The sequence below is a fragment of the Bos javanicus genome, chromosome 2 (genome assembly GCF_032452875.1).
Source record: "Bos javanicus breed banteng chromosome 2, ARS-OSU_banteng_1.0, whole genome shotgun sequence".
Lineage (NCBI taxonomy): Eukaryota > Metazoa > Chordata > Mammalia > Artiodactyla > Bovidae > Bos > Bos javanicus.
The window spans coordinates 126,224,826-126,243,212 of NC_083869.1; the positions used below are offsets into that span (position 1 = coordinate 126,224,826).

The 18,387-nt window shown below is 48.3% G+C and overlaps 1 protein-coding gene across 1 annotated transcript; it reads left to right on the top strand.

Moving 5' to 3' along the window:
- The first annotated feature begins 6,896 nt into the window (after window positions 1-6,896).
- On the top strand, window positions 6,897-9,137 carry NR0B2 (nuclear receptor subfamily 0 group B member 2). The gene is made up of 2 exons (XM_061392322.1): window positions 6,897-7,577; window positions 8,545-9,137. Exons 1-2 carry the CDS (start codon window positions 7,037-7,039, stop codon window positions 8,784-8,786), a joined length of 783 nt encoding a protein of 260 aa, XP_061248306.1. The 5' UTR covers window positions 6,897-7,036; the 3' UTR covers window positions 8,787-9,137.
- Window positions 9,138-18,387: the final 9,250 nt, after the last annotated feature.

Below are 18,387 nucleotides of genomic sequence, written 5' to 3' on the forward strand. Positions count from 1 at the left end.
CAGGCACCAGAGGAGGAAGAGCACCACACTGGCCTCAACAGGGACAGGAGGGTGTCCACACAGAGCAGCAACCTGGCTCAGAGGGACAGGTCCAGCAGGGTGAAAGTGACCCTGAACGGGTGGAGGCAACCTGACCCAAGGTATCAGCGCCCAGGTGGGAAGAGGAAGGCATCTCACAGCAGAGATGGTGCTGGCAGAGAAGGGAGATCAGTTACAAGTAGAGGCTTGATTCAATGAGTAAATAAATTAAGAATAATGGAAACCAGATTTCTCAATGTCAAAGAAGTGTGAGTCGTTCAGTCGTGTCGGAGTCTTTGTGATCCCATGGACTATAGCCCACCAGGTTCCTCTGTCCATGGAATTCTCCAGGCAAGAATACTGAAGTGTGTAGCCATTCCCTTCTCCAGGGGATCAAACCTGGGTTTCCCGCAGGTGGATTCTTTACCATCTGAGCCACCAGGGAAGCCCCTGTGTCAAGAAGGGAGGTATAATATATTTAATAGAAAGGGAGAAAAGTAGATTGAATCCCATTATAGTGGATTAAAATTACAGGTAATAGTATGCACTCATGAGCTCAGTTGGTAAAGAATCCGCCTGTAATGCAGGAGACCCCAGTTCAATTCCTGGGTTGGGAAGATCCTCTGGAGAAGGAATAGGCTACCTACTCCAGTATTCTTGGGCTTTCCTTGTGGCTCAGCTGGTAAAGAATCCACCTGCAATGTGGGAGACCTGGGTTCAACCCCTGGGTTGGGAAGATCCACTGGAGAAGGGAAAGGCTACCTACTCCAGTATTCTGGCATGGAGAATTCCATGGACTATACAGTCCATGGGGTCACAAAGAGTCGGACACGACTGAGCAACTTTCACATGTTTTTCAGTATGTATAAGTAAATATAACTGTGTGTGTGTGGACGCATGCACACTCAAATATTCCCTAGCTCTAGGAGGGCCTGAGAGCAGCAGTGCAGTGAAGTCGCTCAGTCGTGTCTGACTCTTTGCGACCCTGTGGACTGTAGCCCGCCAGGCTCCTCTGTCCATGGGATTCTCCAGGCAAGAATGCTGGAGTGGGTTGCCATTTCCTTCTCCAGGGGATCTTCTCAACCCAGGGATCGAACACAGGTCTCCTGCACTGCAGGCAGACGCTTTATCCTCTGAGCCACCAGGGAAGCTCTAGGAGGGACTAAGAGCAGTGGCACCCTAATAGCAATTAGCAGATCTTGGTTTCTAAATTATTAATTGTTTTATTTAATTAATTTTTTTTGGCTGTGCTGGGTCTTAGTTGTGGCACTTGGGATCTTTGATCTTCATTGCAGATGTGGGATCCTAGGGCTATGGAATGTGAGATCTAGTTCCCTGACCAGGGATTGAACACAGGCCCCCTGCATAGAGAGTGCAGCAGCCTAGCCACTGAACCACCAGGGAAGTCTCCAGATCTTGGTTTCCAAATATGATTCTGGCACCCAGATCATGGTTTTTAAATACTGCTGCTGCTGCTGCTAAGTCGCTTCAGTCGTGTCTGACTCTATGTGACCCCATAGATGGCAGCCCACCAGGCTCCCCCGTCCCTGGGATTCTCCAGGCAAGAACACTGGAGTGGGTTGCCATTTCCTTCTCCAATGCGTGAAAGTCAAGTCGTTCAGTCGTGTCCAACTGTTAGCGACCCCATGGACTGCAGCCCACCAGGCTCCTTCCTCCAAGGGATTTTCCAGGCAGGAGTGCTGGAGTGGGGTGCCATTGCCTTCTATTCCCCACTAAAACAGTAAATCAGAGCCTCTTTAGTACTGGTTGACTCCAGGGGCTGGAAAAGTGATATCTTCATATACCAGAAAACAAAAGATGTTTATAGAGTGATGGTGGTTGGTAGTGGTTTAGTTGCTAAGTCGTCTCTGACTCTTGTGACCCCATGGACTGTAGCCCGCAAGGCTCTGCTGTCCCGTGGGATTCTTCAGGCAAGAGTACTGGAGTGGGTTGTCATTTCCTTCTCCAGGGGATCTTCCCAACCCAGGGATAGAACCCAGGTATCCTGCATTTCAGGCAAATTCTTTACCAACTGAGATACAAGGGAAGTCCCAGGCATGTCAAAAAGACATAGATCCCAGCTGGACGGGATGCCCATTGACAAGTCTGTGACAATCTGAGCATCAGAATAAATAATGAAAGTAACAGATTACAAGCCATTGAATAAAACAGGAGACCATGAATTCATACTTAAATATACACAAACACACATATTCAATGTATGAGGAGGAATGTTTACATAGTTTCAAAGTTCAGTTCAGTCACTCAGTCCTGTCTGACTCTGCGACCCCATGAACTGCAGCACGCCAGGCCTCCCTGTCCATCACCAACTCCCGGAGCCCACCCAAACCCATGTCCATTGAGTCGGTGATGCCATCCAACCATCTCATCCTCTGTCGTCCCCTTCTCCTCCTGCCCTCAATCTTTCCCAGCATCAGGGTCTTTTCCAATGAGTCAACTCTTTGCATCAGGTGGCCAAAGTATTGGAGTTTCAGCTTCAGCATCAGTCCTTCCAATGAACACCCAGGACTGATCTCTTTTAGGATGGACTTGTTGGATCTCCTTGCAGTCTAAGGGACTCTCAAGAGTCTTCTCCAACACCACAGTTCAAAAGCATCAATTCTTCTCCTTTCAGCTTTCTTTATAGCCCAACTCTCACATCCATACATGATCACTGGAAAAACCATAGCCTTGACTAGATGGACCTTTGTTGGCAAAGTAATGTCTCTGCTTTTTGATATGCTTTTTTTAAAAAAAGATCTTCATGACCCAGATAATCACAATGGTGTGATCACTCACCTAGAGCCAGACATCCTGGAATGTGAAGTCAAGTGGGCCTTAGGAAGCATCACTACAAACAAAACTAATGGAGGTGATGGAATTCCAGTTGAGCTATTTCAAATCCTGAAAGATGATGCTGTGAAAGTGCTGCATTCAATATGCCAGCAAATTTGGAAAACTCAGCAGTGGCCACAGGACTGGAAAAGGTCAGTTTTCATTCCAATACCAAAGAAAGGCAATGCCAAAGACTGCTCAAACTACCGCGCAATTGCACTCATCTCACACGCTAGTAAAGTAATGCTTAAAATTCTCCAAGCCAGGCTTCAGCAATACATGAACTATACAATTCCAGATGTTCAAGCTGGTTTTAGAAAAGGCAGAGGAACCAGAGATCAAATTGCCAACATCCACTGGATCATCGAAAAAGCAAGAGAGTTCCAGAAAAAAACAACAACATCTATTTCTGCTTTATTGACTATGCCAAAGCCTTTGACTGTGTGGATCACAATAAACTGTGGAAAATTCTGAAAGAAATGGGAATACCAGACCACCTGGCCTGCCTCTTGAGAAACCTATATGCAGGTCAGGAAGCAACAGTTAGAATTGGACATGGAACAACAGACTGGTTCTAAATAGGAAAAGGAGTACGTCAAGGCTGTATATTGTCACCTTACTTATTTAACTTATATGCAGAGTACATCATGAGAAATGCTGGGCTGGAAGAAGCACAAGCTGGAATCAAGATTGCCAGGAGAAATATCAATAACCTCAGATATGCAGATGACACCACCCTTATGGCAGAAAGTGAAGAACTGAAGAGCCTCTTGATGAAAGTGAAAGAGGAGAGTGAAAAAGTTGGCTTAAAGCTCAACATTCAGAAAACTAAGATCATGGCATCCGGTCCCATCACTTCATGGCAAGTAGATGGGGAAACAGTGTAAACAGTGGCTGACTTTATTTTTCTGGGCTCCAAAATCAGTGCAGATGGTGATTGCAGCCATGAAATTAACAGACACTTACTCCTTGGAAGGAAAGTTATGACCAGCCTAGTTTCAAAGTACTTCCCCAAGAGATACTGATTCATTACAAAGAGGAAAAGAGTAACTGGTATATGGGAAAGTCTAGCAGAAATCCCCTTAATCAAGTAATCAAAGTGAACGAACCCTGGGACAAATGGAAATAGGTCCTCCTTGATATATCAGGGTGTATCAAGAACACAGCATCACTTCCAGGGACAGTCCTAGTAGGATACTAACCTGAGTCTAATCACAAAAAAGCCACAGACAAAACCTAATTGAAAGCCATGCTACAAAATAACAACTCTTCAAAAGTGTCAAGACTGTGAAAAGGGGAGGACAGACTGAGGATAAGTTTTCCTGACCAATAGAGGCTGAAGTGGGGCTTCCTCGGTGGCTCAGCGGTAAAGAATCCACCTGCAATGCAGGAGATGCAGTTTCGATCCCTGGGTAGGGAAGATCCCCTGGAGAAGGGCATGACAACCCACTCCAGTATTCTTGCCTGGAAATCTAGTAGACAGAGGAGCCTGGCAGGCTACAGTCCATGGAGTTGCAAAGAATCAGACAGAACTGAGCAGCTAAACAACAAGAAGCTGAAGTGTCATGGTGAAGAATTGCAACGTGTGATTCTGGACTGAGTCCTTTTACTACAGTGATTTCACTGGAGCATTTGATGAAATTTAAAAGGTAAAAACTAGAGATTAGGTATTAATTTCCTGATGTTATTCAATGAAATTAGATGTTAATTTCCTGGCTTTATTCAATGTCTGTTTCCTTATGTTGATTGTTACGTAGTATAGGAAAATGCCCTTGTTTGTAGGAATTGCACACTGAAGTATTTGGGGGTGCTGGGGCTCAGGTTGGCAACTTACTTTCAAATTATTTAAGGTAAGAAAAGTTCCCTGTACTATACTTGCAACCTTTTTGTGTCAGGCAGGATCTTAGTTCCTTGGCAGGGATCAAACTCACGCCCCCTGCGGTGGAAGCAGAGTCTTAACCATTGGACAGACCACCAGGGAAGTCCCAACAACTTTTCTGTGTTTGCATTAGCTTCAAAATAAATATCACTAACATGTGACGAGATGAGTAAAGAGTGTGCACGTAAAATATGTTGGCTCTTATTTCCAGGCACTTCATCAGTAAAAGTACTTTGGTGTTCTCCTGGGTTTGTGATGTTTGTATTTTTGGTCAGCTTATTTTAGTTTATAAATTATACTAACTTGTTTTTTCATTTATTAAATGTTCACTTTCACAACTGATTTTTCTAGTCTTAAAGAAGGCCCTACAAAATTGTATGAGTTTCAGTCCCCATAAAACCAATATTCACGAGTGGCTTTTCTTTTAAAGGTAAGGAAGCTGAGGCACAGAAGCATGAAGTGACGTGCCCAGGTCGCTCAGCCAAGTGCTGAAGCAGGGTTTAGACCTAGCTCATCTAACTCTAGACTCTCCTTCCAGGGAATGCTGTGAAGACATAGGAAGATATAAGGGCATTAAATGAAGTTTATAAGCGCAAGAATTAAGATTATTATGCGATTTCCAAAAAGGTCCACTTTCACAAATTTTATACAATTGTATGATCATGTGAACACATGGCTAGGGCTTCGCCCAGCATCTTAGAGCAGCTTTTTTAGTATGTATGTGTGGCCATAAAATTGATGTCCTTAGTTTGACATTAAACCTAGGTGATCAACCTAATTATAATTTATCAAAATCTACTTGTGCTTTTTTAAAAAGATTATTATGCGACTTTAATTGCATGAAAGATGCGTGCCTGTCCGTGGGGCCTGTTTGCCTCAGTTCCTCAGTCAGGGGAAGGGGGGAGCAAAGTCCTCCTCCAGTATGCCAGAAAGTGCTTGGAGTTTGACACCTAGGGCCTCACTTTGTCCTCACAGCACAGCCCTGCAAGCAGGCACTGTCCTGAGTGACGCTCTGAGGCCCACAGAGATTTGGGGTTCGGCCCACAGTCACACAACTGGGAAGAGAGAGAGCCAGGAGAGGATGTCGGGGGTGGCGATGGTTGCCCAACAGTGTGTCAGCAGAAGGCTTGCCAGGCTGGGCTTGCCAAGGTCCACAGACCTGACATAGCCAAGGACCTTGCCACCAGCATTCACGACCCGGGCCCCAGCATCCGAGACAGCTGCCTGGGGACAGAGGAGCCATGCAGCTGGCTGCAGAGCAACGTTTCTGCCCAGATCATAAGTGGGCAACATCTGCAGCAGTGAGGTGCGGGCCCAGGTCGTCACCAGCTCTGGCTGCACAACTGGCCCAGTGGGTCCAGGGGAACAAGTAAGGATTTTGGAGTCAGACTGATCTGGACTCTGTCTCTTTTTAGTGATGTGAACTTGGGCAAGTCACTTTACCTCTTTGAGTCTCAAAAAGTAAGAATCTTGCCTCAGAAGGAAGCTCTGAAAATTAGAGTGGAAAGTGCCTGGCACATAGTAGGTGCTCAATAAACAGTAGTATTTCACAATCATTCTGCCAGGGCTTCTCAGAAGACAAGGGCCCTTCAAGAGGTCCAGGAATCCAGGCTGGGGAGAAAGAGTTCTTAAGGACCTTATTTTTGCAGGCCTCCCCGCCACCCAGAACTTGGGGTCCGAGGAAGGGGGCCTCCTTCTAGACTGCACAGCCAGGCAAAGTCTTCCCAGCTCCCCCAGGATCCTGGCTCCCTTCCCTGCTGCCTGTTCCTTACTGACAACAGGAGCAGGGCCTCAAGGTTAGGCAAACAAGCAAGTGATAAGGCGCTTCCAGGTTGGGCCTTGCGTTCAAGGCTCGTCCGGCTCTGGGGCTGGCTCCCCTGCTGAGCGCAAGTCCTGCAGGCACCAATAGGGACACCTGCCATGGCCACCTGCTGATTGTGCACCTGAGGCCTTGGTGCCCTGGTACAGCCTGGGTTAATGACCCTGTTTATCCACTTGAATCATCTGATAAAGGGCAGCGGGGCCAGCGGGCAGGCAGCCCTGTGCCCTGCACCCGCTGCTTCATTGACTGAAGTGATATCGGGGCCACGTGGAGCTCCCAAGGCTCCCTCCCCCACCACTTCCCCCTGGGTCCTGCCAGGGTCAGCGTGAGTTTCTTTTTTTTTTTTTCAATGAACATGACTTTTGGAGTCAAGGTTGTTGGGCGGTTCCCCCCTCCCTCCCCCATTTGGGGATATAAATAGCACCCACGGCACCAAGCCGAGGGTGGGAGAGCCAGCAGGAAGGCGAAGCAGATCCTCGACCATGAGCTCCAGCCAGCCAGGGCCCTGCCCGTGCCAGGGTGCTGCAGGCCACCCGACCATTCTGTATACACTTCTGAGCCCCAGAGTCAGGGACCGGCCTTCCGTGGCCCCAGCCCGCGGCCGCTGCCTGTGCAGGCAGCACCGGCCTGTCCAGCTGTGTGCGCCCCATCGCACCTGCCGGGAGGCCCTGGATGTTCTGGCCAAGACGCTGGCCTTCCTCAGGAACCTGCCGTCTTTCTGCCAGCTGCCCCACCATGATCGGAGGCAGCTGCTGCGGGGCTGCTGGGGGCCCCTCTTCCTGCTGGGGTTGGCCCAAGACACTGTGACCTTCCAGGTGGCCGAGGTCCCGATGCCTAGCATACTCAAGAAGATCCTGCTGGAGAAGCCCAGCAACGGGGCAGGCAGCAGCCAGCGGCCCGATCGGCCCCAGCCCTCGCTAGCTGAGGTGCAGTGGCTACAGTGCTGCCTGGAGTCCTTCTGGAGTCTGGAGCTGGGCCCCAAGGAATATGCCTACCTGAAAGGGACCATCCTCTTCAACCCTGGTGAGATCCCAGACACTCCTGGATGGGGGCCAAGGCTGGAGGGGGGCAGGGCTGAGGCAGGGAAAGACACATTCTAAGGACTTAACAACTGAAATCCCTTTGGGTCCTGATTATCTCCAAATAGCCATTTTGCAAAACAAGCTCAGAGAGGCTCAGTGACTTGCGAAAAGTCACACAGCCAGGTAGGGGAAGAGAAAGAATGGGGACTCAGGTCTATTGATGTCAGAATCTAGTCCTTACTGCTCTGCTAAGAAATTTCCCTGACCCTTAGGGCAGAAGAAGGGGAGGGGAGGGTGGGCAGACCTAGCTATGCCTTGGGCACGCCTTCATGAGCAGACTGCATGGAGAAGTTCTGAAGATGAAACTGTGGTTTCAGAAAGACCACGTAGAGAAAAGGAATGAAAATGGGGGTCGGTTGCGGGGAAGAGGGAGGAGTCTTCGTAAATTTCAGCCAGGACAACAAATAGAGGAAGCCTTCTTTTTGATCTGAAAGGCGCCTAGATGAGAATTCCTCACCAAAATGCCCCCAAGGAATGCATGATCAGAGTAATTCATTATAATAATAGCAAACACTTGCATTACATTTACTGTATGTTAGGTCGAGTTCTAAAGGTTTTATATACACTAGCTCATTTAAACCTCATAACAAGCCTAGGAGATAGGTACTATTATTTGTTCCAATTTTACCAATGAGGAACCCGAGGCACAGAGATTGAGTAAATTTCCCCAAGGGCACACAGCTAATAAGTGACAGTGTGGGATTCAAAGCCAGGCCACCCAGGGTCTTACCCATGGTTCAATCCTGCCTCTCCATGGATGGATAAATGAAGTGAAAAATAAATAAATGAAGGAGGTAGTGATGGGGCCTCAAAGGCGCCAAGCTGGTGGCCTCGGGTCTTGGGCCAGTCTTGCCCTGTGGTATTGGAGTAGGCCACTCACCAGCCATCTTTGCCTTCTCTGCCCGCAGACGTGCCAGGTCTCTACGCCTCATCCCACATCAGGCACCTGCAGCAGGAGGCGCACCAGGCGCTGTGGGAGGTCCTGGAGCCCTGGTGCCCAGCAGGCCAAAGCCGCCTGGCGCGTGTCCTCCTCACGGCGTCCACCCTCAAGTCCATTCCACCCAGCCTGCTTGGAGATCTCTTCCTTCGCCCTGTCATTGGAGACGTTGACATCGCGGACCTCCTTGAAGACATGCTTCTGCTGAGCTGACCTTCTCCAGCCCAAGCAGGGCCTGGGTGGAGGCTGGCAGCACTGATTCGGCCTGGCTGTCCCCTGGGTGACCCAGTGCTCCCAGAGGCTTCCCCAGAGCAGCTGGCCCCAGCCCAGCCAGGTGGGCCCTCACTCAGCCACACCCCACCCTGTCCCTCCTCAGTTTGGACACAGTGCTCCAGCTGTCTGGCCAGCTCTTGGTGGTTCCAGAACCTCTGGGCCAAGCTTCCTGTCCCCTCCTGGGGCAGGGTATAAGTTTCCACTGCTCGCTGGGCCAGGAGTTCTACTGACTTTGCACAGAACTGACTTAAGTTATTGGTTTTTGTAATAAAAGGTGTGACACCCCTGGAACTGACAGTGTAGTTTGTACATGTGGAAGGGTCTGGTTCATCTCCAGAGTCCCCCGCCTGTCAGAGGAGCCCAAGAGGAAGGAACTACAGTGACACAGAAGCCAGAACTCAGGAAACTGGAGTTTTGACTTTTCAGGGTGGGACGGTGATTTCATTTCTGGCAGTGAGATTTATTTTACATGGATCTGATCCAGGAGTTAGTATCAGTTCAGGACCCCACACATCCTTGCCTTTATATCAAGGGGTAGGAGTATCCCTCCCTGTTCCTCAAATCCCCTGCTGATCCCTCCCTCTGCTCCTGCCCCAGCCTCCGTCTCACCTCACTGAGAATCACCAGTAAGGAAAATGAGGCAGCCCATTTCCAAATTGAAACAGTTTACGGGAATCTCTGCCATTTGGGATCATTCACTTCCCCTATGGCATCACTGATTCAATGGACATGAGTTTGAATAAACTCCGGGAGTTGATGATTGTCAGGGAGGCCTGGCGTGCTGCAGTCCATGGGGTCACAAAGAGTCGGACACGACTGAGAGACTGAACTGAACTGAACTTCCCCTATTCTTGCAGCAGAGGGGAGTGGTCCCCTGTTCTCCTGATGGGAAGGGGCAAGGCAGTTAGGGCTGACCTGGGGGCTGCTTGGAAGCCAAGGCAGACCAAGGTTTAGCTACCACACCAGCTGTTAAAGTCTGAAACGCATCCCCATGGCAGCTGGCTCACAGCCACTGCCTGAAGGCCCCCTGCATTCTCTCCCACTGCCCCTCAGTGCTCACCCTTCGCCTGGTACCCATCCTCCTGTCCAGCACCTAGAGAGGCAACGCTTGGCACAGCCATGGCGTCCAGGGCTGCTCCATTCAGTGCATGGCTTGTGTCTATTCTGATTGGTCAATGTCTGTGCCTCACTGTTCATTAAATATTTTGAACATCACCCAGTTCACGGTCAATGACCTGCAGGATGGGCAGGAGGGGATGATAACAACACACACGCCTATAGGACCCCCCTTTCTGGCCTCGCTCTTTCTCCAGCAATGAGGCCTGACCTGACCAGGCCCCACCCCCCTCACCACCACAGTCTGGATTCTTCTCACAGGGGGCCAAGTTAATGATTACTCCACAAGAGGTCATTCACTCAGGGACAACAGTCTAGGAGTCATCACTCAGACCTCTCCCTAAGGCCCCAGGGAAAGAGACCACAACTGAATAGGCCATAGACCCATTATGGGCACCCCGTGCTAGCAGCAAGGGTGCCCCTGTCCCTAACCCAATCACCCACTCACCACTCAGACACCGGAATGAGGCTGAAACTCACAGCTCAGACCCCACAGTGAAGACAGATGTGAAACTCGGACCTACACACACCCTAAGTTGAACAACTCAGACATTGCCTACATTGACCCGCAAAACAGACCTTCCATCAGCACACACACATCACAGAAATGCACGGCCCAGATACACTCACCCAGTGACACACGGCAAACACGTTCAGGGAAAGGAGAGACGCTCCCAAGCCAGATGTTCACACCTACGCCAACTCTGCAAATGAATGGGGCACACCAGGGCATGCTCACCATCTTCTGTGTGCCACAGGAAAAAGATCAGTGGCCCCCAGCATAGGGAGACCTGTGCCCGCGCACCTCCAGGGTCTACCCAGAGGCTACAAGTCCAGCCAAACTGCTCTGACCAGCATCAGGGCCTCAGTCACTCCCTTTTCCCATGGTGACCCCAACATCCACTGTCAGAAAGGCCATGTCCTGCTCAACAATCACCCCCAGCCAGGACTAATCATAATCCTTAAATAGAGACATCCTCTAGAGACCAGGAGCAAGCCCTACATCTCTCCACCCTCCTCCCCTCCACCAGAACCCCAGACCCAGACCTCAGCCCCAGGCACCCCTCCCAGCCCTGCCCCCCTGCCACCCCTTGGGCTCATTTCACCTGGAAGATGGATGAGGCAACCCTTTCAAGAGCATATACCTTGGGGGACTTCCCTGGTTTCCCAGTGGTTACGATTCTGTGCTTCACTGCAGGGGGCATGGATTCGCTCCCAGGTTGGGAAACCAAGAGTTCACGTGCCCCAGCTAAGGATCCTGCATGCCACAGCTAATGAATAGAGAGGAGAGGCTCGTCTCCCCATGGGAGCCAGTTGCAGCAGTTCAGGGGTCCGGGGCCATTCTATCGTTTATGTCCCTTCAGTAAGCCCCCCAGTAGTTTACTGCGGCACCTCTCGGAACTCTCAGGCTGAGTTCTTCCTGCCTCTCACCCGCCACCGCCACCCACCCCCCCAGCTCCAATGCTGAGCAGCCATTAGACAGCGCTCTTCTCTGCTATCCACTCCAGCCATTTCCCTCAATTTACCTAATGTTTCCATCATCCAAATAGCTTTCCTTACTAGCCTACCTCGTTCCTTTGCAAATTTCTTTCCTACCCCTCCACACGATTGGGGAGCCACACTTCTATTTCTTGTCTGTGTCTCTTGAGTCACTCCCTGTACCCTAACCAAGCCTTCTAGATGAACATAAAGACAAACTGAGCAAAACTAAAGAAGTAAATTATAATACAGTTTGATAAAGGCAGTAATGCTTTCTCCAAGAGACTGCAAGGTTTCCGAAGGTGGGGCACTGTGCCTTCATTATCAATATTTTAAGAGCAGGAATAGTGCCACATCACTCAGAGAGGATAGAGGAAGAAACAGGCTTAGACAGGGTCTACAACTCACTCAGGGTCTGCAGTGCTCACCCTCTGTGCTGGGATTTGAACTGTGTGACTGTTGAGGCCAGGCTCCAGCCACCAGCACAGGCTGGAGTGAGTCATGGCCAAGATCAGACTGTCTAGAGCCGGCTCAGTCACCATTTACTGACTCTCAGTCTGATTCCTGTCCTCAGGCCCAGCCAGGGATGACTCACTAGGAAGCAGGAGAATGGTATGGCTCTGGGTCAGCCTCAGGTGATTTGATTATCATCATTATTTCTACCTTCATTAGCCAAATCATTGACTGCTTATTAAGCAGTCAGGCTGCTGACATGTCCTGTGCCCTGTGCCGACACTCCCTGGCCTTGAAACAGTCACATAGCCTAGAACCTATGATGCCAGCAAAAAGCCAGTGCCCACTATCCATTCATCCATTCCTGCCATTTTCAACATCCTTCTCTATGTCCACTTGTACCAGACCCAGTGCTAGATGCTGAGGAGCACAGAATAAATAAGATACAGTCCCTGCCTTCACGGAATATCCTATCTACAGCAGAGAAAGACACACAAGTAATTGCAACACAGAGTGATCTGAACTGTGATAGAGGGACATCCAACAGGCAGCAGGGGCTTAGAAATGTGCATGTAAGTGCTCAGTCACTCAGTCATGTCCAACTCTTTACGACTCCATGGACTGCCAAGATTCTCTGTCCATGGAATATTCCAGGCAAGAATACTGGATCAGGTTGTCATTTCCTACTCCAGGGGATCTTCCTGACCCAAGGATCAAACCCAAGTCTCTTGCATCTTCTGCTCTGGAAGGTGGATTCACTGTGCCAATCTGTCTGGATTTGGGAAAAATTCTTCAGCCAGGTGGTGACCACTATGACCTAAAGAGATTGAATAGGGGGTTGCCAGGCAAGCCAAGGGGGTGGGCATTCTAGACAGATGGAACACAGCTGCAAAGGCACAGAGGTATCAGAGTCCAAGAGTGTTCCACTCACTGCCAGTGGTCTAGGGCAACTGGATCCCAGGAGACCCAAGAGTACCAGAGGATCCTGGAGAGGTGAAAAGCCAGCATGTCACAGAACAAGGCAGCAGAGAAAAGCCATCCCAGTGAAACTGGTGGAGGCAACAAGGTTAAGGTGTCAGGGAATCAGAGTTAACAAAGGGAACCCCCCACTCCTGGCAAGTCATTCTGGGGAGCTACTAAACAGTTATGGAGAGCGATGCTCTACACACGTTACATCGATTATGTTATTTAATTCTTACAACTCAGTGCTGGAAGTACTATCATTATCTCCATTACACAGATGGAGAAACCGAAGCACCGAGAAGTTAGATAACTTACTCAAGGTTACACAGTTAACAGTAGTAGGGTCAGGATTTGAACTCAGATGGTTATGATTTAGGTCCTGTGCTCCTTTTTTTTAAATTACTTATTTCTGGTTGCGCTGGGTCTTCATTGCTGTGTGTGGGCCTTCTCCAGTTGTGGAGTGTGGGGGCTACCCTCTAGCTGCAATGCCCGGGCTTCTCATTGCAGTGGCTTCTCTTGTGGAGCACGGGCTCTAGGTGCTTGGGCTTCAGTGGCTGCAGCACAGGGGCTCATTAGTTGTGGCTCGTGGGCCCCACAGCGTGCACACCTCAGTAGTTGTGATGCACGGCTTGGCTGCTCTGAGGCATGAGGGATCCTCCTGGACCAGGGATCAAACCCATGTTCCCTGCATTGGCATGCGGCTTCTTATCCACTACACCACCAGGGAAATCCACAGCTCCTATTCCCTTAAACACTATGCTATCATGAGTCTTTAAAAGTCAGAGATGATCAAGTGGAGAATAAATAACAGCACCTAGACTCTTTCCTCTCCTCACTTCACTGCAAGGCAGACTGACAGTGAAAGTACCGTCTTGGTTACTTTTGGGTTTAAGTTTTTGATGAGAAATCTGGCCTGCTTGTTCCCCCAGGGAAGTGGCCAATTTCCCCCAGAAAGAGTCCTCAGCCACACTCAACAGCACATCCCCACGTTAGTGCCAGGAATATTCATTCCATCAATGATGATTTACTGAGAATCTACTACACACTGAGCACCATTCGGGGTCTTGGGAATTTCATCCCACAAATAACAGTTGCATGTAATCAAAAGTACATAACTTCTCGGGTCATCTAACAACTTTTCCAGAGCATGCCATCTTTATTTTGGCACACACTATTTACTGTATAACACTTACTTTTCAATTCTTGGATTTTTAAAAAAGATAGTTTTAACTAAACATTTTCTGTGTAATATAAAGTATGCAAATCAAACCTGTATAACTTGGTGAATTATCATGAAATGAATACAACCTTGTAATCACTACCCGGAGCAGGAAATAGAACATTGGCAATGCCCCAGAAACCCTTCCCATCACTCTCTCTCCCTCCTGCCCAAAGGGTATCACTAACCCCTGATTTCCAACATGATAAACAAGATTGCTCACCTTAAATTAAAAAAAAAATTTTTTTTTCAATTTACTTATTTCTGTTTTTGGCTGCACTGGGTCTTTGTTGCTATGCATGGGCTTTCTCTAGTTGCGGCAAGTGGGGGCTACTCTCTAGCTGTGGTGCTCAGGCTTCTTATTGCAGTAGCCTCTCTTGTTGCAGAGCACAGCCTCTAGGGTGTGCAGGCTTCAGTAGCTGTGGCACTCAGGCTCAGTGGTTGTGCTACATGGGCTTAGTGGCCCCAAGGCACATGGGATCTTAACGGATCAGGGATCAAACCGGTGTTCCCTGCACTGCAAGGTGGATTCCTAACCACTGGGCCACCAGGGAAACCCAAATTTTATATAAATGGAATTGTACAGCATGTACTCCTTTGTGTTTGTCTTCTTTTACTTGATATTGTATCTGAGAGCCACTCTATGCTCTATGTAGCAGTAATCTATTCATTTTCATTGTTGTAAAGTATTCCATTACACTACAATTTATTTATCCATTATGCTACTGAAGAACATTTGGGCCATCAAATAATATTGCTAGCATTATTCTTGCACACGTGTTTTGATACACAGATGTTTGCAGAACTGGTGCTATATAATAAGAATCGGAATTATGGAGTCACAGAATGAGTGCTCAACTTGAGTAGATCATGCTAGTTTTCTAAGAAAGTGAAAGTTGTTCAGTCGTGTCTGACTCTTTGCAACCCCATGGACTATGCAGTCCAAGGAATTCTCCAGGTCAGAATACTGGAGTGCATAGCCCATTCCCTTCTCCAGGGGATCTTCCCAACCAAGGGATTGAACACAGGTCTCCTGCATTGCAGGTGGATTCTTTACCAGCTGAGCCACCAGGGAAGCCTAAGAATACTGGGATGGGTAGCCTATCCCTTCTCCAGTGGATTTTCCCAACCCAGGAATCAAACTGGGGTATCCTGCATTGCAGGCTGATTCTTTACCAGCTGAGCTGCCAGGGAATCCCAGCAATACTGGAGTGGGTTGCCATACCCTCCTTCAGGGGATCTTCCCAACCCAAGGATCAAACCCAGGTATCTCACATTGCAAGATCCCTGGGAGGGATCATTTCTTGATCCCTTCCAAAGGTAGCAAGTCCTCCAACAACCAACCAGCTTTCCCTAAGCACCTACTATGTGAAAGGCGTACAAAGATGAATACTGAAAATAAGAACAGAAAGCCCTCTCATATCTGCAGCTCCCCATTATCATGAAAACAACAGGGAACTTTTAAGGAGGGCTTACTGTATCTAATATTCTTGTCTGGGAACTCCCATGGATAGAGGAGCCTGGTGGGCTACAGTCCATGCTGCTGCCAGAGTAGGACACGATTTAGTGACTCAACCACCACCGCCACTGTATGCTAGGCATTTACTGAGTACTCGTATATGCATGATGACATTACATTCTCACCACAATCCTCCAAGGGGAGGCAGTAACTTTCCTATCCAGTAGATGAGGAAATGTAGGTTCAGAGAAGTTAAGTAACTTGCCCAAAGCCACACAGTTAGCTAAGGATTGAATTTTTGGCCATACCATGTGGCTTGCAGCATCTCAGATGGAACTCAGGCCCTGGCAGTGAAAGCCCAGAATCCTAACCTACCAGGCCACCAGGAAACTCCCTTTTCTTCATGATCTTAAAGTATACTTACATGTGTATCCTTAAAAAATGTTTTTGATTTGTACTTTTTGAACTTTATATAAGTGGAATATTCTGTGCTTTCTGACTTGCTTATTTTCATTCAATATCATACACCTGAAATTATTGTACTAAATGCCAGTTTTTGCTCTTACAAATACTGCAGCTATGAATTCATATATATACTGTCAAATAAAAAGAAACCTGGACTAAGGAAGGAGAGATTTTATTTGTAACAGTTATTGCAAGGAAGGAAAAGAACTACTGTAATAGACACAGGGAAGCTATTGCAAAGAGAAGCTCTAACCATAAGATCCACACGTGCCTCAAGGGTCAGGCAAAGAGTTTTTCTTTCATAGGGAGGAGTAAATACAGCTAGAAAGAACTTAGTGTGACGAAGTGGGATGACTGGGAATGACATATGAGACAGTAAGTCAGAAAATGCTTTACTCTGAACCCAGACTATTCTTCGGGGGCAAGGGAGCTGTTAAGGAGGAGTTGCCCGCAGCTCAAGCTGGGGGAGAGAAACACAGGGCAAAGTTCATGGACCTGGAGGAAGGAGAGAAGCTAAACTATAGTTAACAAGCATTTTGTTTTTATTGATCTGTGGGGAAAAGCAGTTCATCTAAGCATTTATGAGGCAAAGAATTGGAATTTGGAGTCTGTATCCAGCCTTGCCACAGGTAAACAAGAAGGCACTCATGAGTTTTATCTAAGTCGTAAAAGGAAGGTTGTCTCTTTGCAGTAAGTTGGTTCCAGAACACAAAAGGGTGGAGGGGGTTTCTTAACTTCCACTGTTTTCCAGGATCACAGGGCTTGAGCAAGGTTCAACACTGTCAATACATCTCTTGATAAACACATGCAAGAATTTCTTTAAAATGTATAACTAGAGGACTTCCCTGGTGGTACAGTGGATATGAATCTGCCTGCCAAAGCAGGGGACACAGGTTTAATTTCTGGCCTGGGAAGATTCCACATGCTTCAGCCCAGGCAACTCAACTACTGAAGCCCATGCACCCAGAGCCTGTCCTCCACAACGAGAAGCCACCGCGATGAGAAGCCTGCATACCACAGCTAGAGAAAGACTGCACACGGCAGTGATGACACAGGGCAACCAAATAAATAATTACAAAAAAACCCAAAACATATAACTAGAAGTGGAATTTCTGGGTCAAAAGATATGTGGAGTTCCATTTTTACAGGGTAATGCCAAACTGTTTTCCAAAGCGGTGGTACCTGTTTACACTTCTAACAACGTAAGGGAGCTCCAGTTGCTCTACATCTTCAGGATTTAAGAGAGGATTTGAGGATTTAAAAATGTTTGCCAATCTGCTGGCTATGAAGTGGGTCTCATTATATTTCCTTGATGAAACGAGATTGAGTATCTTTCATTATTAATTAGATGTGTTTCTCTTCTGTGAAAGGTCTTCCGCTCACTTTTCAATTGGATTGCCTTTAGTTGCTTCAGTCGTGTCTGACTCTCCGACCCTATGGACTGCAGCCGGCCAGGCTTCTCTGGCGATGGGATGGATTCTCTAGGCAAGAGTACTGGAGTGGATTGCCATGCCCTCCTCCAGGTGATCTTCCCCACCCAGGGATCGAACCCAGGTCTGCCGAGTTGCAGGATCCCTGGGAGGGATCATTTCTTGATCCTTTCCAACGGCAGCAAGGCCTCCAACAACCAACCAGCTTTCCCTAAGCATCTACTATGTGAAAGACGTACAAAGATGAATAATGAAAACAAGAACAGAAAGCCCTCTCATATTGCAGCTCCCCGTTATCATGAAAATATCAGGGAACTGAGCCACCAGGGAAGCCCCGGATTCTCTTCTTCTAAATGATTTGTGGGAGTTCACCAATACGTTTTGGAAGAATGAATGGATTAACGACTGAAAACGCTCTAAACTGATAATTACAATTAGGTTTGGGAAATCTTAAACACTGTCCCTCCCTCAGACTTCTGATTTGATCCTCACTAGTGTAAAAGAGGAGAAGGCAATGGCAACCCACTCCAGTACTCTTGCCTGGAAAATCCCATGGGCAGAGGAGCCTGGTAGGCTGCAGTCCATGGAGTCGCTGAGGGTCGGACATGACTGAGCGACTTCACTTTCACTTTTCACTTTATGCGTTGGAGAAGGAAATGGCAACCCACTCCAGAGTTCTTGCCTGGAGAATCCCAGGGACGGGAGAGCCTGGTGGGCTGCCGTCTATGGGGTCGCACAGAGTCGGACACGACTGAAGCGACTTAGCAGCAGCAGCAGTGTAAAAGAACGCTGTAACACCACTTCTCAGGTGACTTTTTTCCATCACCACTTGCCTGTCTGTGGGAAAGGGACAGAACGACTTCATTCGAACCTTCCCAACTCTCGGTTCCATAGGCACAATCCCAGCTGACTCATCACCGAATACGCAATATTGCTACGCCTCAGCGCCAGCTCGCG